The 23,019-nt window shown below is 48.2% G+C and overlaps 1 protein-coding gene and 1 pseudogene across 3 annotated transcripts in view; one reads left to right on the top strand and one right to left on the bottom strand.

Annotated features, from left to right (window-relative positions):
* The window catches only part of Heg1 (heart development protein with EGF like domains 1), a 79,391-nt gene extending 65,204 nt beyond the window's left edge, over nucleotides 1–14,187 (top strand). For all 3 annotated transcript variants that reach the window (XM_038345484.1, XM_038345483.1, XM_038345482.1), the window contains 3 exons: nucleotides 3,751–3,838; nucleotides 6,407–6,581; nucleotides 9,159–14,187. In XM_038345484.1, coding sequence (XP_038201412.1) covers nucleotides 3,751–3,838; nucleotides 6,407–6,581; nucleotides 9,159–9,308 — 413 coding nt within the window. In that variant the 3' untranslated portion in view covers nucleotides 9,309–14,187. The remainder of the gene's footprint in view (nucleotides 1–3,750; nucleotides 3,839–6,406; nucleotides 6,582–9,158) is intronic.
* A 7,392-nt stretch (nucleotides 14,188–21,579) lies between these two features.
* On the bottom strand, nucleotides 21,580–22,812 carry LOC119824262 (annotated as a pseudogene).
* Between the last annotated feature and the right edge of the window lie 207 nt (nucleotides 22,813–23,019).

The following is a 23,019-nucleotide window of genomic DNA, read 5'->3' as shown; positions in this document are numbered from 1 at the left end:
TACTACTCTAAAACTTACTTTGTAGCTTGAGATTGCCTCAAGCTCACAATCCTCCTGCCTCAGCCTTTCAAGTGTTGGGATTACAGGCATATGCCACCATGCCAGCCACTTTGTTCTCTTTTAAAATTTTTTATTTTGTCATAGCATAGAACAATGTAAAATCATTGATTTTCCCTTTCCAAACCCCAAATCAATTAGAGTATAGGTGTAAGATAAGGAAGAGGAGAGGATGTACACTGTTATTCACCTATTATACACCACGGTGTATGAGGACCAGCAGCCCCAGTTACCAGGGAAAGAGGAAGATGTACACCATCCATCACCTATTATACACCACACACCGCCTATGTGAGGACCAGCAACCCCAGTTACCAAGCACCTGCTAGACACAGACCTCCTCTCTCCACACCTATGAAATCAGAATCTGGAAATTTACCAGACTCAACAACCTGCTTGTGTGCAGCATTGCATGTGTCTACAGCTCGAACACAGGCATCGTCCGTGTGAGTGTGTGTCTCTTTCTAAGGCGTTGGACTTCACCGGTTATACTAGTTTGTAGCCTACTTTTCTAAACTTTCAAAAGTAAGGTTTTATCTTGTGAATGAGTACTTTCCCTGCATGTATATGTCTGTACAGTGCATACTTGGTGCCCACAGAAGCCAGGAGTGGGCATTGGATCCTCGAGAACTGGAGTTACAGTTGGTTATGAGCTGCCTTGTGGGTGTTGAGAATTAAACCCAGGTCCTCTGGAAGAGCAGCCAGTGCTGAGCCATCCCTCCAGCCCTGTAACCTGTTTATAACCGCAGAGTTTTCATTTCTATACTCTTACCATGTCACTTTTGAAAGTGCCATAATGTCCTATAGTGCCTATAGTCCTATGCTATAATATATTAAGTGTGTCCCTCTGGTGACCTTTTTTATAGGCTCATCCTCTAAGCCCTTTCTCTGGTTTATGGCCTCTGTCACTTCATGACCGTAGAACTCACACCACTGCTCCAGATTGGTTTCTTCTTATCACGGACAGACATTTCTGTCCTTCCCTCTTGCATACCCATTCCACATGGCCTTTGCTTCAAAGCCTCTGGCTCAACCGTGGTCCTTCCCTAACAGTTTCAAAGAGCCATCTTTTCTGTTTTGTCTCTTCCGGTGAACTAGGGCATTCCACCTAACGATACTTCCCACTGCCTTCCGCCCCCACAACTTGATAGACGCAGAACTTCTCACTCTGCTCTCCCTGTCCTCGCATGGGGATGCAGGGAGATTCAGATCAGAGGAAGTGCTGTGTCAGTAGCGAGTTCTAGGCTACTGTGCTATAGGGTGAGAGCCCGTCTCAACTTAAAAAGAAAACAGGCAGCCAGGCAGTGGTGGCAGCGCTCGGGAGGCAGAGGCAGGTGGATCTCTAAGTTTAAGGCCAACCTGGTCTACAGAGCGAGTTCCAGGACAGCCAAGGCTACACAGAGAAACCCTGTCTCAAAAACCAAAAACAAACAAACAAACAAAACAAAACAGGAAAGGCAAGTGTGGTGCGTGCCGTATTCCCAGTACAGAGCTGGAGGCAGGAGTTCAAGGCCAGCCCTGGCTACGGTTGAAACCCTGTCCAAAACATAGGGAGGGACAGAGGGAAGCCAGATATGGTCACTTATAATCCCAGCACTCCGACGTAGACACTAGCAGCAGTTCAAGGGCATCCTGTGTACAGCAAGTTAGAGGGGCGCCTGGGCTACCTGAGACTTCATCTCAAAAGTTAAATAAATGAGCGAGCATAGGGAGACGCTGAAGCTTCTTAAAACAGGAACAGCACGATCAGGCTTGCTGTCCAGATGAGATGACAGGAGCTCAGGGCAGAGCTGGTGGGGATGAAGAGCAGGGATGTGGGGCTGGAAGGAGGGCTGGGGGTTGAGAACACTACCTGCTCTTCCAGAGTTCAGTCCCTAGCACCCACATGGGGTTGCTCACAGCTACCTGTGGCTCCAACTCCACGGGATCTGCCACCCTCTTCGCTGGATGGTTAAGAGCACTTTTTGCTCTTCCAGAGGATGCAGGTTCTATTCCCAGCACCTACACGGTGGCTACAGGCATTTGTCACGCCAGGTCCACGGGATCCACTGCCTGTTTGTGACCTCCACGGGCATGCACACAGCATATATAGTTACACTCAGTCATACACGTACCCATAAAATAAATAGTTTTAAAGATGAACATGGATACAATCTCCAAGAGGTTTGCTTTGTCCTCACTTGTAAGAGGAACCTCTGAACGCATGTATCGTGAGGTGAGGGAGGCGAGGGTGCATAATGTGATCCCTCTATGTTGCAGTACTAATCTTTTTCATAAGAGTCCTGCCTCTTTGATATTTACTTAAATAAAAGGCTAGATAAAGGGTCCGTAGCTTGTCATTTACCTGTTCTGCTCATAGCCCTTAGTGTAGGCGTTCATCCAGACGGGGAGAGCGCTCTGGCTCTGCCGTAGCCTCGACTCTATGAAAATGGCTGCAGATCATTGTTTCAGTCTTAATTTCCTTCAGTAGTCTGGTCATCTGGAGCTGGAGAGATGGTTCAGTGTTAAAGAGCATTGTCTGCTCTTGCAGGGGACCTGGGTTCCACTCCCAGCATCTTCTCTGTGGTTTACAACCCTCTGTAACTCCTGTCCCAGGGGATCTGATGTCCTCTCCTGGCCTCCTGGGTCATGCCACAGACAAATAATTGAATAAAACATTGGCAATGAAATTATTTTTTTTTTTTGAGACAGGGTTTCTCTGTGTAGCTCTGGCTGTCCTGGAACTAGCTCTGTAGGCTGGCCTCAAACTCACAGAGATCCAACTGCCTCTGCCTCCTGAGCACCAGGTCAAAGGCTTGAGCCACCACACCCAGCTAAAATAAATTTTAAAAAAAGAAAATTAGTTATTGCCCTTTCATACTACATCTTGCAACCTGAAGAACAAATTTTAATTGTATTTCACAAGAAAAATAGACTATTTAATATAATTTATAAGAAACAATTTTGCTACAAATATGTAGATATAAAACCCAGTTAATTAGACCTTTCAGCATTATTCTATCAGTGCTAATTTCTGGTAGTCAAATTTATGTCTATGGAGCCCTCTGGGTCTCTGAATTTAACAGACCAGTAATATTTCTTCTGAAATTGAAGAGTTTAACCTGACTCAGTTCGTTTTTACCAAGTAAGGCCTAAAACAGAATCTAGCATCTACTTTTATTTTGTTTTGTTTTGTTTTGAGACAGGGCTTCTCTGTGTAGCCCTGACTGTCCTGGAACTTGGTCTGTAAACCAGGCTGGCCTCAAACTCATAGAGATCTGCCTGCCTCTGCCTCCAGTGTGAACCAAGCATCTTTATCTCTTCTGTCACCATCAAGCTAACAAGTTTCCTGATGTTTAAATTTCAAAAAAGCACTCATCTTAAATGGGGGGAGGAATAAGTGCAATCTCTCAGAACAGTTTGGGGAAAATGTAAAGCTTGCCTGTCTCGTTTGTGGTTCAGTGGCATCATCAGGGCTGTGCTACAGGGAGAATTTCAGGGCCACTGCCCTAGAAGGGGCTGAACGGGGGATCCCTCCCAAGACAGAGAAAATGGACCGCTAGTCTTTTAGTTTTCTGGGCCAGAGATCAGGCCTTAGGCGAGAGGGCCAGGGCCACGCTGGCAGAGGTGGGAGCTGGGTAGAGGCTCTGCTTATCACTCATGACTTCCTGCCAATCCACCCTGTTTGTTTGCCCCTTTGTTTGTTGTGTTTAGCCTATCAGCTCATCACCGTGGTGATAGCGGCAGCTGGAGGTGGCCTTCTACTCATCCTGGGCTTGGCACTCATTGTCACCTGTTGCAGGTGAGTGATGAGATCTCGAATTTAAATCCCACTTTATCAACTGTGCTGTGCAGAGGGTCAGTGTTTAGCCTTGAACAAAGTAGCGCTGGGGAGACTGAGGCAGAGGGAATAAGCCTTGGAGGCTGATGACAGCCTGGGTCCATAGCAAATTATAGGCAAGCCTGGGCTGCATGATAAAATCCTGTCTCCAAAGAACCAAAAAGTAGTAACTCGACCAAATAAATAAAAAGGCGAATTAGACTTTATCAAGATCCAGAACTTTCCAGCTCTAGAGCTGAGGATGGGGCTCTGTTGGTAGAGTGCTTGCCTAGCACGTGTGAAGCCCTGCGTTTGCTCCCCAGCCACACAAAAACTAAGCGTGGTGCTGTCCTCCAGTGAACCCAGCCCAGGAGGTAAAGGCAGGAGGAATCAATAATTCAAAGTTATCCTTAGCTAGGAAGCAGGTGCAAGGCCAGCCAGGCCTACAAAGAGACTGTTTTAAAAAGCAAAACAGCCGGATCTGGGGACATGCATCCCTAATCCCAGCACTCTGGAGACACTTGGATCTCCTTGAGTTAAAGGGGAGACTAGATGGAAACACATCCACACAAGAACTTGGCCCGGTGTGTTCACAGCAAGTCTGTTCCTAAGAGTCCAAGGGGGAAACAATCCCAGGGCCTGTGGGCTGGTGAGTAAGAAAACCAGATGTGACAGAAGCAGCCCCCAGACCCACAGTCAGCCACTGACACCTGGCACGTGGGTGAACCTTCAACATCTTATTCTAGGTGAAAGACGGCATCTGCAAAATCATCAGGGGTGCGATATGAACATGAGTTATTAAAGATCATCTGGGCTGTGAGATGATTAGTCGGCATCTACTAGAGACAGGAAGTAGACTAGCTGGAGTCTAGGGCGGAGGTCAGGTTAGAGAAGTTGGAAGGCTGGGGATGGTTGCTACGGGGTAGGTGACGAAGCGCCTTTAAAACTGAGAGGACAGGCGCACCACAGTGAATATGGTAAAAACCATTAAACGAGTAAATCGTATGGTTACGTCAATCCGTTCTCAGATCTGTGTTTATAGAGAGATGCAAAGACGCAGGGAGGGAGGGGGCTGCCTGAGCTATGTCAGCAGCAAAGAGGCTATGGAGCCGTGGTTTGGGTGAATAGTGTGACCTTCGCTCCAGGCTTCCTGCGATGGAGTTCCTATGGGAAGGGAAGAGAAAGGGGAAGCTAGATCCCCTTGTCTACAATTACCTGTTCAAGTAAAGGAAAATTACAATCATTGATTTAAACGATATCAAATGGAAAGAATTATGTGTAGGTAACAGACGGAGGGACTTTTCCAAAGTAGCTCGTTATCTTTTTGTGCCCATGATGTAAGGACATTTTAAAGCATCCTTTGCCTCCAGAAAGGCTACCAAAGAATAACATGGTAAGCACTATATCCCTCAGGAGGGCGGGCCTCGTGGGATAGCCATTTCTTCTCATATTGCCATCAGATATGCATGCAAAGAGATAAACTGGTTAGGGGCAGTTACATAGAAAAGCAAAGCCTGGCAGGCAGAAGGACATAAACTTTGTCATGGCAGCATTCTCGGTCACGCAATGTAGGCGTTTCTGGAGGGAGCCCGGATTCTTGACTACTGAAAGGGGAAGGCAGCAATGGGGCCAACCTGTCACTGCACAGTAGTAGCGGGTCGGCTCTGGGCCTGACGGAAGGGCCGGTACTGAAGCCGTGTGCAGGAACTTCAGGTTTACAATGCTGGGTCATTTCTGTGCCTTTCCCAGAAACTTAAAGTGCAGGACGAACAACAGCCTTCAGATTCTCTTACTCAGAGCAAATAGAATTAAATATTTCTGATCCTCCACCCACAAGACAGACAGTTGCCCCAACCGGTCCTAGGTGGTGAAACCTCACGGCAGGGTGGGTTCTGGGCCTGCTAAAATGAGAATGTGGAGAGGCTGTGAGCAGGTGGCTCCCATGGAGGTTTTGTGGTTTGTGAAGTTGTAAATTAAATCCTGGCTGGGCAGTGGAGAGGCCAACCCCATCCCTGGTCTCTAGTAGCTGCAGGTGAGCCTCAGCCTAAGTTTTCACGAGCCAGAGCCACCCGAGGCCTGGCTCCCATTCTGGAAACTCAAGAACAGCCTTGATGCTTCACCTGTGGCTGCTGAGGTTCGGCCACCATTGGGCTCCTTTCCCGACCACAGTCACCTGTGAGCCCTAGTTCTTGTGCCCCTGGTCACTCCAGGGCACAATCCCTCTGCTCCCACAGGACACTAATAGCTCCTTTGGGGCTGTCTTCATGCTCCATTTAGGCTTTTGAAGTTGGAAAGTCTTTTTGTTTTTGTTTTTTGTTTGTCTGTTTGTTTGTTTTTGGATGGCAGAGGGGACACCTGATGTCAATTTTCATTTTTTAGGCATATACTAAATCATCCTAGCATTTCTGGTGGGCAGCCACATGGAAATAAAGGGGCAGTGCCAGGTCTATTTTATGTTGCCAAACACACGAAATCAGTCTCGTCACAGAGGCCGTTTTCTGACACAACTTACTGATAGAATTTGTCGCACATCTTTTTAACATCTCACAGAAAGAGTAAAAATGACATAAGTAAACTCATCTTCAAAAGTGGGGACTTCCAAATGTCCCCATACGCCGAGTACCCCAAGAATCCTCGCTCACAAGAATGGGGCCGAGAAGCCATTGAAATGCACGAGAACGGGAGCACCAAAAACCTCCTGCAGATGACAGACGTGTACTACTCGGTAGGTGTCTGCCCAGCCGGCCACAGGGCCCACCCGGCCACAGGGCCCCAGCCGGCCACAGGCCCCAGCCGGCCACAGGGCCCCAGCCGGCCACAGGCCCCAGCCGGCCACAGGGCCCCAGCTCGGGCTCCCTGTGAAAGCATCAAAGGAGAACACTGACATAAACCTCTCAGGTTCACAGTGTACTGACACACAGTTTATTACTCGGGTTTATTATTCGGTCTAACAATGGCCTAGCTGTGCAGTATTTAGCAGTGTATCAGGGATCTTTTCACAGAGTAAATTACTGTCAGGGAGTGGGAGTTGTCATCCCTAAACTTGATTTCCAGAATAGGAACAGAAACTTCGAAGAAGAAAGAAAGAATGTGGTTTTGGCCCTTTGCCCTTCTCCTGTTTGTTTTGCTATCTCACCTCCTGTGGTTTGTCAGTCAAAACTGGGGCCTGGGAGAAGACATAGCAAGAATGGCCCAATGTCATCTTCACCATGGAGGCTTTAGAAACTCAGTAGATCTCTAATAATTGGCTCCATCCAGCCCTGGACTGCATCATCGGGGAAGCTGGGAGCATACCTTAAGCCAGTGGTTCTCAACCTTCCTGATGCTGTGACCCTATTTAGTACAGTTCCCCATGTGGTGGTGACCCCCAACCATAAAATTATTTTCGGTTCTACTTCTTAACAGTAATTTTGCTGCTGTTGTGAACTGTAATATAAATATCTAATATGTGACCCCTATGAAAAGGTTGCTCGACCCACCCCCCCAGGTGAGAACCAGTGCCTGTAGTCCCTTTTCCTGTCCCGCGCTGACTCCTATTCCGTCCAGTTCAGCTCAGGTCACACCATGTCAGCCGTGAGGAGACACAAATGCAGATATCGGAGCAGAAAAATAAACATGTCAGGTGACTTCTTATCAGTTTGCCGTGTGGCAATAAACATGAGACCTTGCCCTGTGGGGACTTAATGGCACTAGACATTTGGCAATAGAAACCATAATCTCTGGTTACTATGGGGATGAACCGGGAGGATCAGACTTTGGATGGGAGGGGCCGGTTTGTTTCAGTGTGGTCTTTGAAATTTTTCAGCCAGGAGGAAGAACAGGAAAGGTGGAGAGGACACCCATGACCACACTCCTCCAGTTGAACTCTAGTTCAGCGTCCTGTCTCTGGACAGGCGTGGGTCTTTCTGCTTCTGTCAGGAATTTCTTTTCCCTTCCCCAACTGATGCTGTTGTCTCAGTGTATCTTAACCCCACATCCTTTGCTCGGGACTCCTCAGCCCTGCTGTGGTTTGATAATGATAGCCAACAAGCAGGCAGAACGCTGGGACCCCGCCTCTCTGCCTCTCTGCGCATTCCCATGGCACTGTCTTAAATCTACTTAGGCGCTCAGGTGAACACTTAGTCAGGGTTTCTGTTGCTGCGACGAAACCCCAAGGTGGGGAGGAACAGGTTCACACTTCCACGTCGCCACGTCACCAAAGGAAGTCGGAACACGAACTCAGAACAGGGCAGGCACCTGGAAGCAGGAGATAACGAGGAGGCCGTGGAGGGGGGCTGCTCATCATGGCTTGCTCAGCCTGCTTTCTTACAGAACCCAGGAACACTCGCCCAGGGATGATCCCACCCTCAGTGGGCTGGGTCTTCCCTGATCAATCACTCACTGAGACAATGCCCTACAGCTGGATCTAAGGGAGGCATTTTCCCAGTCGAGGCTCCCTGCTGTCAGGTGACTCTAGCTTGTGTGTCAAGCTGACATAAGACTACGCACAGGCCCTATCTTCTCTTTATGGAAGCCGAACCCGGGTTTACAGCACGGTGCTGTCGCCTGAGTGTCACTGTCCCTCACAGTGGGTATAAAGCCGTCCAGGCAGTGGCACATTGGGCTCTCATAGGGGTCGTGTTTATAATGCACCCCATCTAGTACTTTATTTCTACTAAAAAAAAAGCCTTAACCTCTGATGCTGTGATGAGGACTTTCTCACAGAGCCTGTATTGTTTCCGATACCTGGCCCGACTGAGGTTTTTTAACCCCCTTTTAACATGGACTGAAATATGCCCCACGTCCATAAAGAGATAAGCTTGTATGCCAGGTCTTGTGACACACGCCTACAATCCCAGCACATGGTAGGAAGAGGCGAGAAGATTGGGGGGTGGGGGCTGGAGAGATGGCTGTGTAGTTAAGTCCCAGCACCCATATGGCAGCTCTCAACTGTCTGTAACTCCAGTTCCAGGGAATCAGATAGCCTCTTGGGGTATCTGTGGGCACCAGGCACACAAACATTCATATATATAAAATAAAATTTAGGAAAAGTAATTAAAATAATTTGTTTAAAAGGAGGAGATTGTGAGTTTCAGGCCCCCAGGAACAGATGGCACGTCGCCGCCCACCCCACCCCCATCTAAATACATAAACAGACCCGTGGGAGTGGTGCTTCCAGGTGAGCTGGTGCTTCGATATTTCCAGCTAACCCCAATCTCAATTTATAGCTAGTCCCATCTTAGGTTCATTAAAATGTAAAATCATTTAAACTTATTTAAGTCTGGGAATAAGTAACTTTTATTCTTTTCTCTTTGGCGTCCAGCCCACAAACGTAAGGAACCCTGAACTTGAACGCAACGGACTCTACCCGGCCTACACTGGACTGCCCGGATCAAGGCACTCCTGCATTTTCCCGGGACAGTATAACCCATCTTTCATCAGCGATGAGAGCAGGAGGAGAGACTACTTCTGAGTCCAGGAGGGAGAGGGGCCCATTTCTCTGAGCCACTTCCCCAGACCTCTAGCTCAGAGGACCGCACGGAGAGGGAGCGCCACGCACTAGCTGCTCCCGGGACTTGGCAGAGCCACACTTGAGGGGTATGACCACAGTGGAAGGGGACAGATGGATGCGGAACGGCGGACCGCTCGTTCCGCACTGTTATTACTGTGAACACGAACGTGGGCCAGTACCGAGTCTCCGAATGTCTGGCGCGCAGAACTGGCTGACTTCCACAGGCGACCACTAGGCGGCATCATTTCCAGGCCCCAGTTTCCCTGTAATTTGCACTTTAATAGATTGGGCAGGGAGGTTTCATTTTTGACTCATTCCCAGGCTGTTTCGGAAAGCCTTCCTTTCCTAGGATACTTCTACAGGCCTCAGTTTGGTGATTGATTGGCAGCCAGGTGCTGGCACTTTCGTTTTCCTGCCTGGTTCCTTGTGCTAAAGAACAGATGGAGGTAAACGCCCTGCTGTGATCAAGCGATGCCGCAGCCAGGACATGGAATTTCAAGGTTTCTAGGTTGCCTGTGCTCATTTCCAAGCAAACACCCCAAATGAGAACTTGGCCTTTGCAAGGTGCAGCACACGGCTTCCATTTGTTTTCTAAGTCAAGGTGACACGCTTGCTAACGATTTATTAATCTTACTTTTCCCAGCAAGAATTCATCAGGGTAGAATAGCTTTCATTTGGTATCGTTTCATTAGGCGTGTCCAGCTGCCCCTTAGCGAGTCCCAGCAGGCAATGTCAGGCCGATCCTCCGTGTGGTAGGGTGGTTTTGATCTATGAGGGAATGGCATGGGGCCTGGGACGCTGACGCCCAGTGTGGAGCCAGAGTCTGCATGGACGTAGCAGAAAAGGGAGAGGCGAGCTAGTGTGTCGCCACTGTAGTCCCCACAGCGGGATGTGGCAGAGGGTTGGACTGAATAACCTGGCCTGTTTCCTGCATCACCCAGTGTTTTGAGAAGCTGCGGGGTTTCCCCAAGGAAGAACAGGGAACTAGGAGGGAGCCACAGGTAAGGGTGTGTGCCTTCTGTTTTTTGAACCCACAGTATCCACAAACTCATGGAAAGTTTTAACCACTATTTACTCGCTGGAGAGGGAACTTGGTCATTTCTCTCACCCGGTCATCAGTATGTCTGTGATCTTGTGCAGCGTCCCCTGGAGACAGTCATGGTCCAAATCAGCCTTGGAGAACTAAAGTTTGACCCGCTAGGGGTCTGAGATCTTGCTTTGGGGCACGGAAGTTTTGTGTCTTGTTTATTGTGTTGTGGTGGGAGCCGTGTGTGTGTGTGTGGTGTGTGTGTGTGTGTGTGTGGGTGTGTGTGTGTGTGTGTGTGAATGTAGCAGGGGAGGCTTGGTGCCCTGTGGAAAAATACAGTCATTTATCCATGTGTGGAATATCCTGGTTTTGGATGAAGAGGTCAAAGCATTGTTCCCCCTCTGTAGCTGGGATCAGGGGTGTATCATTCTGGAAATGGGGCAGCTGTTGGAAATAGATCTGTGTGTGCTTGTTTGGGGTTCTCTGGTTCCTCCAAAATTTATGCAGGTCCCCATCCTGTTTTAAGTGTGCACTGTGTCCCATAGTCTCCAGCACTCAGGACCATTAGTCGGGTGCAGTGGGTTTCAATCATTACAGAGAATTCTGTTGCTGATGCCTGATGCTGACTTAAAGTCGCAAAGCATCGGCATCTAGAAGCCATGGGTCCCGCCTCTGCCCCACTGTGGAACTGGCGGCTCCTTGTACATTTCTGAGCTCCTGTGTACCGTTTGCCTGAGCTCAGGTCCCTTGTGAGGTAGCCTGGTTCTAGCCCTTCCCTCAACGTCCCTGTTTGTCCCCAGCCTTACTGCTGTGAGAAGAGCCAGTGTGGTGGCTGTCCCTAGGCACACTTCTAAAGCCTTCAGCTGGCATCACAGCTGGTGAGCGCCTGTACGGGGCCAGAAGCCTCAAGCCCCACACAATGAAAATTCTCAGGAAAAAAAAAATCCTAGGAGGAATCCCAGTGTCCAGAAAAGTGAATCCTGTGAATCCAAAAATGCTTGCTGGCTCATGAGTTTGGTCCAGATAGAGTTGATTAAGTGTATTTCATTTTGTTCCTTTTTACTGTGGTAAAAATGAGAGCTCCGAGCAAGGGTGAATTCATACTGAGTACTAAGTCTCAGGGATGGGGCTTGGGGTAGAAAGGCTTGAGGTAGAATGTGTAAAAGAAATATGACTTACCTGGTACTCTCTGCCCACCATTGGGAGGAATGCAGTGTCTGGCTGCTCTCCTCCTCGGGGTTACATCCAGATGGAGCCTGGAGATAGGACGTCAGCAGCCCGTGAGCAGGACAGACAGGATGAACACATGCCTAGACAGGCAGACTCTCTGCAGGACACCAGTGCTCACAGTCGGTCTGCACACTCAGAACACATAATTCACATGCGTAGCTATGCCGCAGTCCTGCATTTGGGTCCCATGATGAAGGAAGAGGAGATGCTTGTGTGTAGAAGAGCCAGGCCAGGCAGAACTTGTCTATCCCTGAGGGGTTCAGGAATAAGAAAAGGGGTGCTTCTGGAATCCAGTCTGAACTCTGTGTAAATGCCAAGGGGTCTTTTTTTTTTCATTGCTCCACAAGGCAGCTCATGACACTGGGGCCCATCTCTGAAGAGGATAAGTAGCGTCATGTGTTCCCATGAGTCAAGCTCTATGCAAGTTTTTGGTGGATAGTTGATGAGCGTCCAGAGAGGGGCCTGGGGATGTAGCTCAGATGACAGAGAGCTTGCCTCGTATGTGTGGGCCTTGGGTTTGATTCTGGGCACCCCATAAACTGGGCACAGTGTTACACTCCTGTGACCCCAGCCCTCAGAAAGTCAGATCAAGGGTTTCCTGCAGTAAATGACACCCGTCTCAAAAAGGAAAATATTAATGTGTTTGTAGTTGGCAAGAAGTATATTGGTACGTGGCTTGGGCTGCCAGAAGTAAAAGGGAATGGTCTAGGTGGGTTTTTTTTTGATAAGCATAACCAGCCAGAGGCGCCCATTTGAGGGCTGCCTGCTTTATTCTCAAAGTGAGGCTATGGCCCCTGCATATTAAATGTGCAAACCTGTAGGAGCTGGGAATGTAGTTGAGCGTCTGGGGTGCAGAAGGAGCTTCCTTATTGCGGAGGTTATTCTTAGAAGCACCTAAGTCTTATTGAGCCAGAACTGGTGTATGATTGGTGCAGGCAAGCTGCCTGGTGGCATTTTGAGGTCAAAGATGACTATTATGGTCTAAAAGAGGAAGTCGTAAAAGTTGGGCCACAGGAGACTGGCTGGCGACCAAGAGTAAAGTCTTCAAAAATGCTGCCTATTCAAGTGTGAAACTCCAGAGAGGGCACACTAGGATCACCCCTGGCACGTGGCTTTTGGATGCCTCCTTAAGCCACCTTGCCCAGGAGTGACGTGCCAAGGTCTCTGTAACTGTGGGACTCGGCCTAAAGCAGTAAAACTCTACAGCCAAGTTCCCCTTGGCTAAGTGTCCCGCAGTACACTCAAAAGTAGGGGCTTTACACATAGTTCTTAAATTTATCTTGATTTTTTTTCTTCGAGACTAAAACACTTCTTTGGGAAGAAGAATACAAAGTTCTATGTTTTAGTATTTTATTTAAAACAGCCTGTAATAGCAGAGACATTGTCATCTTCCTGTTCCTCCTCCTCTCCCCCCTCCTCCTCCTGCTGGAGGACAGGGCCAGGAGCCCAGGCCCTGCACGTACCAGGCAAGTGCTGTACCAGGCTGGGAAGCTGCATTACACCCCAGCCCTGTCATTTCTTCCTTCCTAACAGTATCATTCTAAAGTGCTCACCCGCGTGTTAGGAGACAGAAATGCTTTCGTAGTTTATCGTTGGGTATGTGTGCTCTTTCTTTTCTCAAATCCCAAAGGGGAAAACAATAGGAACATTAAAGTTAAAATAATAATAACTTTAAACTTTTTAAAATAATTGGTTAAAATAATAGGAACATTAAAGAATTAAATGCCAGTCAATTCCTTGTACTTAAGTGTCTCCACAGGATTTCTCTGTGTAATAGCCCTGACTGTCCTGGAACTCGCTCTGTAAACCAGGCTGGCCTCAGACTCACAGAGATTCACCTGCCTCTGCCTGAGTGGTAGGATTAAAGGCGTGCGCCACCACCACCCAGTGAGGTAACACTTCTTTATGTCTAATGGAGACTTTAGCCCACAGAATAGCCTGTGAAACCACCGGGAGACCGTTAGGTATGAAGAGAGGCGGGTCCTGGGCTGCACCTGTCACATGGGCATTTCCACGGGGCTGCCCAGTCGATTCGGCTATAATTTTAAATGAAGGGCTTGATGCCCTTGTCCTGAATTGTTGGGAATGGGATGAGAGCAGGAGTGGGGTGGAACTGGCTGGTCAGGGGGACTGAATGCACTCGCTTGTCTTTGGGCATTACCTAGGTCTGTTCTACAGAGAAAATGACCATTTCACCATGCGTTGCTTTGAGGTGTGTGTGTGTGTGTGTGTGTGTGTGTGTGTGTGTGTGTGTTGCTGGCCTTACGGTTAAATGGAGATGAAGCTGCAGTACGAACGTTGCCATTGTCCTGGGTTTTGTTCTGTACTCTTTGAAACCTGACACCCACGTTGACTGTGTGAAACCCATCATGAGAATGTTATTTAAAGTTGTATTATAATGTCGCCTCCACTAATTATTCAGTACTGTAGCAGCAAAGTATTATTTGTAAGAATTCGGTTATTTTTATACTTATATCCTCTCTAAGTCTGGCGTTCTAGTCAGCAAAAAAAAAAATTGTTGCAATAAAGTTAATATCATTCCCATTGATTTTCTCTTAAAACAAGCAAATGAGTGTGTAAGAAGTTGCGCTGTGTTTTGTTTTGTTTCTTACCGACATGTAAATAGCTGAAGTAAATAGTGGACTTCTGGATGGCAAATAGAGGCAGCGAGTCACCTCTCTGTTCTCAGTGCCCAGAACTGAAGAAACACTGTAGAAGATGAATGGGTAAATGGAAGGGTGGATGGATGGATGGATGGATGGATGGATGGACGGACGGACGGACAGACAGATGGATGGACCTCCCTAAGTGACAAAGGCCTAATTCAGATATTACATTCTCTCTGTCTCTAAATCAGAGGGTGTAACTAGGTCAGACACTGGGCATTTGCTCCTGACGGCTGCCTGTGACCAGTCTATGCCAACTCCTCTTGTCATGGAGATGGGACAGTAGCATGTCTGAGAATCTGTGTAGCTTTAAAATCATGGTGGCCTTCGAATGTGGCTGCCTGACTTATAAATGTTCACTAAGTATTCATTAGTTGCTTCCATGGACACCTCTCATACACTTTACAGAGTGGGGGAAAACCCTTGACACCATTGAAGGCTACTAACCACAGCTTGGGGCATGAAGGCATTGGGTCAGCAGGCTCAGTCAGGCTGTAGCTTGTTAAACATTCCTGGACGGCCAGTGCCAGCTCTCTCTCCGACCCCTCCCTCCACTGAGATCTTTACAGTCCCTGATGTTGGTCCTGACTTGTTCCTGCTCAGCTCAGTTGGACATTGGAAACCATGACAACTACAGACATCCCCTACAACTGTATGCATTTAAGGTGTGCACTATGATGTTTGGTATGCACAAGGAACTGCTTCCTGCACAGATAAGACAATCAATCTGTCATCCCTTGTGTATGTTTGTATAGTAACATCAGATCTTTCAACAAATATTTAGCATTTAATATACTCAACTATAGTTTTTATGTATCTTAGTTACATTTTTTAACCTTCTTTTCTCTGTTCCCTAAGCCACTCACCCCTCATTCTCTTTACTGTGACTCCTTCAGACTTCATGTGACTGAGGTCGGGACATGGGTGGGCTTCCAAAGATCCATGTATTGGAAACTGGGTCCTCGTTGTGACAGTTTGGGGAGATAGCAAGACCTTTTATAAGTGGGACTAGGTAAAGAGTCTCAGGTCAATCAGAAGTGTCCCCACAGAGGAGAGATTATGAGACCCCATTGTCTCTCTTTGTCCTCTAGTTTTGTGATTGTGATCTCTTTCCCACATACAAACTCTTCCACCATGGTGTGACACAGTCAAGAGGGCCATCTTCAAAGCTGGGTCAGTCTGTGAGAATGTGTGTGTGTGTGTGTGTGTGTGTGAATCCTAGAGAATGTGTGTGCGCGTGCACATGTGTGTGTGCCCCCTTCCCCATCTCCCCTTTATCCTTCCTCTCCCCCCACTTCTCTTCACTTTTTGAAATAAGGGCTATCACCAAACCAGACCCCTCCCACCTCAGTGTTTTGTGCACCAAGATTACAGACTTGGGCCACCCTGCCTGGCAATCTCTTCTGCGTCCATTCTCAGGTCTTTCATAATAGCAGTGAACACACACATATAATGTACGCTAATGCATGCATGCAAGGGAGATCATGCAATATTTATCTTTCTGCCTGGCTTACTTCACTCACTAAACTATCTCCCCAATTCCACACAATCTCAAAATAGAGGACCCCTCTCCCCTTTCTTAATGCTAAGTAATATTCATTATCTATCTATACCAGTTTCTTTAGACATCCATCAATGGACATCTTGACTAATGCAACATTTTGATAATGGGTTCAAAGCCAAGAGAGGAAGCCTTTTGCCCACACATCGTGGGGTGTGGGGTAGGACTACTGAGTGTTTAACCCACTTGTGCCTCTGCCTGGCTGAGCCTCTGCCCCAGGATGTGGTTTGCTGGGAAGGAAAGTTCTCCAAGTGTCTTCAGACTCTCAGCCTGAAGACTTCAGCACCTACAGTCGTCTGTTTCCAGCTTGGGGAGCAGAGCCTGGGTGTGTGGTGTAGTGATCTTCCCGGGCAGAGTCCTCCTGTGTCAGTAGGTGAAAGCCTTGGCAGCTTTTGGCTCTGAAAATGGCATTGTGACATCATGCAACCCTTGGCATAGCGATCAGGAACTTCAGATTAGAAAGACAGCCATACCAGGAGTAAATGTCTCTGCTGCTTCTTACTGACTTTATTGAATCATCCAGCACCATCAGTTGGTAGGAGACATTATACTTCCCTGCTATTTTCTTCACAAATCACCATGGCAGACCTGAGTCCACCCCAGTGTTGAACCTCTGTATCCTGATTGGAGAAATAGATGATAATTTCTGCCTTAGGAAGTTGCAAAGATTAAAGAACTCGTAGGAAATCATTATATAACTATCAGGAAATGATACATATTGGTTCTGGTGAACAAGAACCTCCTGTCACCAAAAGAAGGAAGAGATATGGAACCCTGGATGTCACTATTCACTGTCACTGGTGGCTTGAGCTTGGCCCCTTCACTTCCATAGCCTGCCCCCTATCAACATAAAGGGACCAGTTAGCTCAGAATTGTACTGTGAGGACCAATAGCACTGTAGTGGTGTCTGATAGTCCGTGCTCAGGTCTGGCCCACAGCTAGTAAGCAGTTACTAAAGCAAGGATGGATTAGTGGGTACATGAATCATAAAAAAAATAAAATGGTGATGTGCCTATAATCCTAGCACACTGGAGGCTGAGGCAGAGGGATGACAGCAAGTTCAAGGCCAGATCGGTCTGAATCATGAGTCAGAGGACAGATCTGAGGTGCCCAGCAAGGTACCTCTCTCAAAGAGAGAGACAGAGGGAGACAGAGGGAGAGAAAGACTACCAGACGTGTCTAACCTATGAATGCTGCTCAGCACACTTGCAGATGAAGCGTTGTATCCAGTGTCCAAAGGTTGGACACCTGTGGCATTGTGGAAGAACTATGCATCACGAAGAATTTTTTTTTCCGAGACAGGGTTTCTCTGCAGCTTTAGAGCCTGTCCTGGAACTAGCTCTTGTAGACCAGGCTGGTCTCGACCTCACAGAGATCTGCCTGCCTCTGCCTCCCGAGTGCTGGGATTAAAGGCGTGCACCACCACCCGGCTACGAAGCAATTAAAAAGAACAGACTAGTCTAACAGGCAGAGATGCTGCCACAAGACTGTTTCAAAAGCATTGTGTTAAGTGAACAAAAAAGAGGAAAGAAAGCTGGGTGGGCTGGAGACATGGCTTAGCAGTCAAGTATGCTCACTGCTCTTGGACCCGGTTTCTATTCTCAACACCCATATGACAGCTCACAGCTGCCTGTAACTCCAGTTCTACGGGATTGATGCCATCTTCAGACCCATCTGGGCTCCTGCACGCACATGGTACACACACATAGCCACAAAAAAAAATGCACAAGTATTTTCTTTAACATAAAAGTCTACACACTGAGTCCATCTATAGTACATTCTAGAAAAGATAAAACTGCAGAAAGTAGAAGAGCGATTGACAGGGGTTGAAAAGGAGATTGTTTTCTTCTAGCCATGTGGTAACAGGCTCTTCCCCAGCCCCTGGAAGGGACCTGCTTTGACTAAAGTCACGGGAATGAAGACGAAATGTGTCACTTCTGAGTGACACTTTAAGAACTGGTCCGTGGGGCTAGGTATGGTGGCGCACGCCTTTAATCCCAGCACTTGGGAGGCGTGGACAGGTGGATCTCGTGAGTTCAGAGTCAGGCTGAGTACATAGCATGCTGAGACTACTTAATGTCAGAAGCATATTGCAAAGCTGGCTGGGTTCCAGTACGAAGTAAAAGGCCAGGCCTGGTAGCATAGGCCTGTCAGCCTCTCTACTCAGGCGTCTGAGGCAGGAGGACCACTGTAGAGCCAGGCTCAGCTATACCGTGAATTCAAGGTCGGCTCAGGCAACTTAGTGGAATCCTGTTTCAACATGTAAAGAATTAAAAAGATATGGAGATTTAGCTTAGTGGCCATGTGCTTTCCTAATATGCACAAGGCCCTGGCTTCAACCCCCAGTACTAGGCCCAGCACCACGAAAGGAAACCAGAAACATGTACTTCGTGGTGTGCGGAGCTTTGGGGGCTTTTGAGTAAAAATTTCCTCAGTTTGAAACTCTCCAATACTGATCAATAGCATTGGGGCCTTAGTGAATTCTTAACTAATCTAGCTTTTCACTTATACCCATATTAATTTCTAAAACCACTACTATAATTTTTAAACCAAATTTGAAGCAAACTTTGTAAAATACTGGCCAGGACAATGGACACTGACCAGGTCCATGCCTGGGATTCCCAAATTTGGCCACAAATTACATCAGTCCAGAACATGTAAAGGCAAAACCCATAGGCTATGTACTTCCCACCTTCCTCCAAACAGGAGCCAGATTTGCTGAAGAAAGAGAGGAGGGATTGTATAAGCTGACCTGAGCTCGTGGGAACTCATGGATTCTGGAGCAACAGTTAGGGAGCCTCCATAGGACCGACCTAGGCCCTCTGCATGTGTGTGACTCTTTGAAAGGCCCCTAGCACTGAGATCAGGACCTGTCCCTGGCACTTAGCTGGCCTCTGAGAACCTGTTCCCCATCTGGATTACCTCGCCCTGCCTTGATGTGCCACGTGAGAAGCGGGGAGGAGCCTGGGTGGAGAGGAGGGAGGGGAAACTGAGGTCGGTATATAAAATAAATGAAAAATGTTATTTAAATAAAACTTTAAAAAAAGAATAGAAAAATCTAGAGTGTTGATTCTTCTGATGTTCATTTATACTTCCGTCACAGATGTTACTCTGACACAGTGACCATCCCCAATAAAGTAGGGATTGTACTGGATGATGCACCACTATTTAATAATCAGTCTATTTTAAGCCGGGTGATGAGGTTAATCAGGAAACAATGTCCTTCCTATCTCTCCAGGTGCTCATTCCCAGTGTAGTCTCGTGTTCCTCACACTGGGATTGGGTGGCTCATATCGTTTTCTAGCCAGTTCCTTTCTAAATTCCTCAGGACCTCCTGTGGTCTTTGTAACCCTTGTAATGCATCACCACCACACCCCACACACACCCAGACACCCCTCCCACACACACCCACACACCCCTCCCACACACACCACACACACACCCACACACACCCCTCCCCCCACCGGCAGACCCCCCCACACACACCACCACACCCACACACCCCCCCACACCCCACACACACCCACACACACCACTCACACCCCCACACACACACCACTCATACCCCTCCCCCTCCACACCACTCACACACACACCCCCGCCCCCCGCCCACACCCCCTCCCCCGCCACAACCAAACACACGCACACACACACACACCATAACACCCCCCCAATCCACACACCAGCCACACACACACTCCTCCCCCACCAACACACCACACCACACCACCCCCACACATACCTCTCCCCCCCACCTCCCACACCCCTCCCCTCCACCCCACCACACCCACACCCCCCCACACACACCCCTCTCCGCACCTCCCACACCCCTCCCACACACACCTCTCCTCATATCCCACACAAACCACTCACCCCCCCACACACATACCACTCCCCTCCCCCTCCACACCACTCACACACACACACACACACACACGCACCTCTCCCACACACCCCTCCCCCGCACACCACTCACACCCACCCACACACACCCCTCCCCACACCTCCCACACCCTTCCCCCTCCATACCACTCACACCCCTCCCACACACCACACAGCAGCTCTCACCTCTCCCATAGTATCAGAAAAGCAGTCTAGCCCTGAATTTGCAACCCTGCCTGGGCAGGGGAGCTGAATCAGCAGAAGTTATTGTAAATATATAAAATTGGCAAATTTTTTTTTCAAAAGCCAAAATTTGTGCTCAGTTTCAATGCTATCCTGTTGTGAGGAGATAATTTCCCTTCTATTTGTTTTGTATTTTATGAATTGTTTCTATCTCTGGGTTTTATGTGATGGAAGACGAGAACCAACTCCTACAAAGTGTCCTCTGACTTCCACTTTTGAGCCATGGCGTGTGTACCTCTCCACGCACAAAATAAACAAATAAATGTAAAAGAAAACATCTTACATAGATTGATGCTCTGTGAGTATTTACTAAAGGAAGGCATTGTGCTCTTCACTGTGGATGAAGCAATAGCAATGGGTCTTGGCTTCTGTGAGGGTTAAAGTTATGTGTTAAGTCTTAAATCACTGTGCCTGAGAGATCTGAGAAACAAAAAGTCCTCTGGTCTGCAAGCCCCTTGCCCAAGGACAGAGGTCCTGAAACGCAGGCACCTGTTGTTCATAGGAGATAACAAGCCACGTGTCTTCACTCCCCTAAACAAGTCTGCACCAGATGTGCTTGATCGCCTGTGGTGGGAGATACGTGGGCAGGAAATATGTCAGGATGTATGCTTGCCTGTGATTGGACGTACAGGAGGTATGCAGGCAGAGAGCGCATCAGGATGTATGCTTGCCTGTGATTGGACCTCGCAGGAAAGGCAGTGAACTATGGATTTTGTCTTTTTCAGCTCCTGCAAATCATGACTCGGGACCATTTTCTGGGAAACCAGAGTCCATGAGCCTGGCCAGTATCTAATTAAAGCTTACTTCAGATTTGACTCTAAATTGTGGTCGTGGTCTTATCCCCGGGCGGGATTAGCGTTCTACATACTGCCAGGCTTTTCTTAATCACATTCCTGATAGTCTTCTTGTCTTCTTTTTTTTTTTTTTCCAACAAAGCCCCTTTTATTTATTTAGCTGTAAGAAATTTTCTTTATTAACTAAAACCTCCGGGAATTTTCAGCATAAGATTTAGTGTATTAATGACCACCGACACCTGGCTCTGAGGCTTGTTCAGCCTCTTCCAGTCCTTAGCCGGAGTTAGAGGAAGAGGCATCATTGACAGAGACCAAGTCAGGGGCTGCAGTCTTCCTTCCCTAGCTGGACAAGCTGCTCAACTCTCAGCCAGAACAGGAAAAGAGGTGGTTTCTGAGAGAAATTAATAATGAATTTGACAGCAAATCAGTAGGCGCTCTAACAATTTAGACTGATGAATATATTGGTCCAAACTCTAATTTCCTTTTCATGTTGCAGTTTATTCTTTTTGTATGTAATCGTAATAATCTTACTCCCTGTGCAGAAATGAATCAACTCAGTGTAAAGAAAATCCCTCAACCTGGAATAGTCTCATCTTGCTTTGGGAAAAGGCTTCCTGCTCCTCAGTCACGCAACTGATGAACACACATTCCCCCAGGGTTACTTATGGCCCTGGATGTACACACAGGCAGCTTTTGATGGAACTAGCAAGGGCACCTGGAGGCACTCACTATGCAGGCAGCCTTCGCTAAGTTCTTAAAATCAACCCCACCAACAGTACATGAGCATGCTGAATGGTTCTGCTTTCCCGATGACTTCTGCTATTCCATTTCATAAACTAGGCACAGAGGCTGCCTTGGAATTATCAGGAGCAGCAGAGGCAACAGTGGCTCCCCGATGTAGAACCTCAATCACGCGAGGCTTGTCAATGATACGGGGCTGTCGGTTTTCCTTCTACACAATGCCGACGATCCATGCTTGGAAGATTTGATTCTGAACAAAAGCAGGCTGCCTGTTCTCTTGGCAGACAAATCAGGAATACCCCAGAGGTTCCAGCTGATGTTCCTTGGAGGAGGCCAAAGCGCCCACTGGTTTTGCCACTGGCAGCCATCTTGGCAATGATTGGCAGATTATGAATGATGAAGAACACTTGATTTTTTTATTGTTGTTGTTTTTCAAGGTGCTGAGAGTGTCCTAAACGCCCAAAGCCTGTAATGTCCGTGGCTGCTTGGGCATTAGGTTTGTGCATCAAGCCAACAGCAGTTGTTTAGAGTAGCCATAGCTTTCTGATAGGCCAGCTCTACTTCTCTGGAAACCACCACTTTGATTTATTCCACTTCTCAGGATTACACAGCCATTGGCGGGCATTGGCAGCAACCTGGGTTCCTCAGGGTTTGGTTAACACCAGAATATCTCCTTCCACTGCACTATCAGGCATTATGAGTTTATTCTGCTGACACACCGCAGTGGCGACCCGGTAATCCAAGGGTTGTCCACTGTCCACCATCACTGCGGTTCCTCCCTCCTCTGCAGCATCATGAAAGCCTTTGCTCATGAGCGGTGTTACCTTCTCTCCTTCCTTTTCTTTCATGCTCTGGCTGACACTCAGTGATGCCCATGGCGTAGAGGTCACTGAGCACATTGGCCCAGGTTCTATGCCATCATGTAGGGATCTTCCACCAAGAGGTAAAAGAAGTCAGTGGTCTGGGCCAGCTACAGGCCGGCTGCCGTGCCTCAGGGGGAAGAGGCAAGCGTCCATCCCAATGCTCAGCAGGGGAGGGCTGAGCTGGGTTCCGGCCTGGCGCCCAGGCCCCCTTCCTGCTCTTGACTCCTCCCACCAAACCCGAGGCAAGTGAGGGCTGCAGAGTAGGCTGCAGTTTGAGCAGGGTTTCCTGGGGACCTCGCAGCCTAACCCCTTCATGACGGAGAAGCTCGTCAGCAGTCAGCCCCAGTGCCTGGGACTCAAACTCCCATTCTTCGGAATTCCTTCAGGCGGTTTTAGGAACACTCCGCCGCCATCAGCGCCGCCTTGGCCTCTCCACTGGCACCTGCCACCTCTGCCATCAGATAGCCCAAGGGGTTGGCTGGGCTGACCACAAGGCTCTGGTACCTGGGGGCAGGCAACTGTTAACCAAGGAGATGGTATGCTGCACCGCACATGTGGGACCGGAGGACGCAAGCCACTCTGCCCCCTGACAACCTTCTAAGCTATGAAACAGGTAAAGAGTCACACTATAAAGAGACAAACATACTAGCGATGGAGTTCAGATG

This window comes from Arvicola amphibius, chromosome 10 (assembly GCF_903992535.2).
Source record: "Arvicola amphibius chromosome 10, mArvAmp1.2, whole genome shotgun sequence".
NCBI classification, from domain to species: Eukaryota; Metazoa; Chordata; class Mammalia; order Rodentia; family Cricetidae; genus Arvicola; species Arvicola amphibius.
This window is presented reverse-complemented; position numbering and strand designations above follow the sequence as displayed.